Consider the following 4,061-nt stretch of genomic DNA (forward strand, 5'->3'; position numbering starts at 1 on the left):
GATTCTGATTGGAGCATGTGCAGAGGAGATGGGAGCCAGCTAGTTGGATCCAAGCAAAAAATGGGCCGCCGGTTTCCAAGCTTCGGCTCCAGGTATGGGCCAACGCCGAAAACGGTGGGACATTTTCCGGCTCAGATTTTGCATTCCAGGAGTGCCCATGCGATTCCCTGCTTTAGATCTTTTTATCGCTCACTTTATACTTTGTTGATTTCATATTTCATAAGATAAATTATATGCTTCGATCCTTTAATTACAGTATCAATATGCCACCGTCATTCCACAACTCTAAAGCATGAGAAAACATTTTTCTCATTACCAAGAAGAGTATTAATATAATACTGTGGACAGTTTTGCAGAGAAAATGGGGAAAACGGCAGTGGAATTCATGAGACAAACAAGGGCATTTTCGTGAGCAGTTCAATATTTAAACAAGTGAGCTCTTGCCTCCTCCTCATCACATCTAGAGCAGCCTCTGTTCGTTGACACCTGCCAGCCATGGCTTCCTCTGCTGCTCACCTTCTTTCCCTCCTCTTCCTTGTGTCTCTTTCTCTCCTTCCCCTCGACTCCTTCTCCCTGAGTTCAACCTATGAGGAAGAATACCATAAATGGGTCTCTTGGCACGGCGAGCAATACAGGCAGAAGCTTCTCTTCAACTCCATGGAGGTCAGTAGCGAACTGAAGGATGACCTTCATCATCCCAAAAAACTGGATCACAAACTTGCCGAGGCTGAGAAAAACAGGGTCTGGATCAAAGTGGCTCAAGATGGTAGCGGTAACTTTACAAGCCTGAGGGACGCACTAGACAGCATTGAAGAGAAGAACACAAGGAGGATCATCATTCAAATAGCCCCTGGAATTTATAGGTAATCTTCTTTGTAACTAATTGCTGGCCAATGACGTTGGCTGCCAACAAATTCATCACCTTCCCTTCGATCCCTAGTAACCTTTTCTGCCTTTCTTTTGTTCTTCCATTAATGAAGGATACATACAAGAATGTAGAGGTGGTTTTAGTTCGACTGTAATAGATAGCAGTAGGGAAGATATGATTCATTTATTTGTCACCCACCATGAAAAGAAAAAGAAATGAACAGAGCTTATAACTGTGAGAAATGGATCTGCAGGGAAAAAGTTGTAATAAAGAAGAAAAAGCCATTCATCACTCTTCTAGGGGATAGCCGGAATCCTCCCACATTCACAGGGAACGACACGGCGGCCACGCTGGGAGGCGACGGTAATCCGATGAGAACATACCACAGTGCAACCGTAGCCATCAACTCCCACTATTTTGTGGCCATCAACATAAGATTTGAGGTAACATATTCAACTACTCATTGTCCTTCCGTTCTAAATATCTTTTATTCTTATAATCGAAATACAATGAAACAGTGATTTGATAAGAACGGAATGTATGTGCTTATAGAATAGAACATGGGCATGCATTTTTGGATGCATGTAGTCTTACATTACATGGGTCTTCTTTCTCATTTATGCCTTTGTTTAAATCTACAGTTCTTTTGAAAATGTTGCTACTTTTACTATGTACTGTAATAAACAATCATTTCTTGGTTGGCATCTGCTTTGGGCAGAACACAGCACCAAACCCAGAAATCGGACAAATTGGAGGGCAGGCGGTGGCCCTGAGAATCTCCGGCAACAAAGCCGCATTCTACAACTGCAGCTTCTTTGGCCACCAAGACACGCTCTACGACCACAAAGGAACCCATTACTTCAAGAACTGCTTCATCCAGGGGTCTGTGGACTTCATCTTCGGCTACGGCCGGTCTCTGTATGAGGTTGGTCCCTCGCCTTATATATGTATCATCAGTTTAAACTTTAAACTCATAGATGACAATTTAATTACTTATCGACTTTGAATACTGAATTGTTTGCTGGCTCGCAGAATTGCCATATGAACTCGATTTCAACGGACGTGGCGTCGGTGACGGCTCAGAAGCGAACGAACGTGTCCCTGTCGAGTGGGTTCTCCTTCTTGAACGGCACAGTGTCGGGGAGCGGGTTGGTGTACCTGGGGCGGGCATGGGGCGACCATTCTAGGGTCGTCTTCGCCTACACCTACTTGGACAAAGTTGTCATACCCGAGGGCTGGAACGACTGGGGCATCCCTGCTCGTGAATCGTAAGCTTCTTCCTCTGTAACTTAAAATCAGTAGCCATGGAGTTGGTTGAATTCAGACTTCATTGTGGTTTTTTCTTTCTTCATTCTGCAATATTCAAGTACAAGAAATGATGGTGCCCATTGTATTTCCTGTCTGCTTTCAAATTCAAGTACAGCCATGAAAATCCAGTGGATTCATTTATATATTTATGAGTTCTTCCTTTTCCTTTTTGTCTTCAACAGGAGTGTATACTATGGGGAGTACAAATGCAGTGGGCCAGGAGCAAATATGACAGAGAGGGTGCAGTGGATCAGAAGACTGACCGATGCAGAGGCCGAGCCCTTCTTAGGAACTCACTTCGTCGACGGGGAGAAATGGCTGTGGGCAGAGCAGCCCACTGCCTATTTATCCTGATTCTTCAACCGCCCATATTCTTCCATTCTGTCTTTCCCGTGGGCCATGAATTCACAGTTTCTCTTTCTCTGATGTTTTCTTTTCCTTTTGCTTTGTTTCTTAATTTATATTGGGAGTCGGGACGCGCTCGGTTTCGTATGTTCTAGTGAACGTGGTGGGAGAAGATCTGATTCTTATTGTAAAAAATTGCAGCTTCTTGTGAAAAGAAGTTGCTTGTAATCGAGATATTCATTTATGAGGAGTTTTACTACATTGTAACAATGGTGTCGTTACTCTTACCACTTTAGATTAGATGGGGGCGATGGAAGGCAGACAAATTCTAGTTTTCGAAATTTTAACCCTCAAAAGTCTTTAGGCTTCAAATAATATTAGGCGCTCATGGGAAAGAATGTTTGCAAGAACATGCTCATATTTCAATATTTAATTTATATTCAACTTCGTGTTTTAACTTTAACAATGTGAAAATACCAGCAGAACTATTGCACTAGTTGTCACTGTCTGTGGCGATAAGATTGTCAAAACTATACATCTGACCATGGTGGAAGTTGTATATTAACACTGGCTCGTAATCTGATTCATCCTTCTAGCTAACAACAGCCACGTAATCAACGCAAGACTTACCAAGATTCCTGAACCGGGTCGTCAGTAAGGAAAAAATAGAATCCATTGAATCAAGTAGATCGAATTAAATCAGAGAACAAAGAAAATAAAACGATGAGAAAAAAAGATAAAACATGTGTGAATCATATAAAAATAATATCGTGCGACAAGGTCCATTGTCTGGCCCTGGCCCTGGCCCCTGGGGCCATTATGGTGTCTCACAGAGGCCGAGTTCCCATCTCAGAACGGATGCTTTTGCCTGGTTGGTGGTGATTGATAGAATTCAGAGCCATGGCCATTTACTGCTCTGAGGATTCCACTCAGGTTTTTCCCAATCAAACTGTCCTGCTGTTTTCATGTCCTCCACATTGGTCTCAAAGGAGAAAAGACAGGAAAATCTAATGAAATTTACTCAGCATAGCTGTTGGGGATTTCTTTTCCAACTGAACACAAGATCCGGATTTTCTGTTCTCTTGTGCCCAGTCCACTACTTGTGTCCAAGCCCGGACCCCTGACCTTCTCACATTCCACGCCACATTTTTCACTGTGAACAATGTAGATGATTAAGGTGTTCTGAACTGCTTCTCCATCAGTTTAACCTCTGAGCGGGACTGCATCGATTTATGCTCTTCCCTTCCCCACATATTCAATGTACCCTATTTTATATCTCAGTTAAGAACTCCGCACTCCTGTCACCGTTGAACTGTTCGGTTATCCTTTTATTGTAAGAGCTCCATGAGTTCCCTACCTTCTTCCTTAATTCACCACCCATCTCCAAAACACCAGAAATCTGCACCCTTCTTCACCATAAAGCCTCAGAGCAGCGGAAGGCTCTCCCATCTTTGTCTTCTTCTCAATTCTTCTACCAAAGGTCAATGTTCAAGATGGGTTTACAAGTTCACTCTTACACTCTCAAGAGATGGGTTCCACA

The 4,061-nt window shown here is 43.0% G+C and overlaps 1 protein-coding gene across 1 annotated transcript; it reads left to right on the forward strand.

The window, feature by feature from the left end:
- The first annotated feature begins 435 nt into the window (after positions 1 to 435).
- LOC116262591 (probable pectinesterase 53) lies at positions 436 to 2,777 on the forward strand. The gene is made up of 5 exons (XM_031642080.2): positions 436 to 863; positions 1,122 to 1,311; positions 1,587 to 1,793; positions 1,901 to 2,136; positions 2,359 to 2,777. Exons 1-5 carry the CDS (start codon positions 496 to 498, stop codon positions 2,528 to 2,530), a joined length of 1,173 nt encoding a protein of 390 aa, XP_031497940.1. The 5' UTR covers positions 436 to 495; the 3' UTR covers positions 2,531 to 2,777.
- The last annotated feature ends 1,284 nt before the right edge of the window (positions 2,778 to 4,061 follow it).

This window comes from Nymphaea colorata, chromosome 10, assembly GCF_008831285.2.
Source record: "Nymphaea colorata isolate Beijing-Zhang1983 chromosome 10, ASM883128v2, whole genome shotgun sequence".
NCBI classification, from domain to species: Eukaryota; Viridiplantae; Streptophyta; class Magnoliopsida; order Nymphaeales; family Nymphaeaceae; genus Nymphaea; species Nymphaea colorata.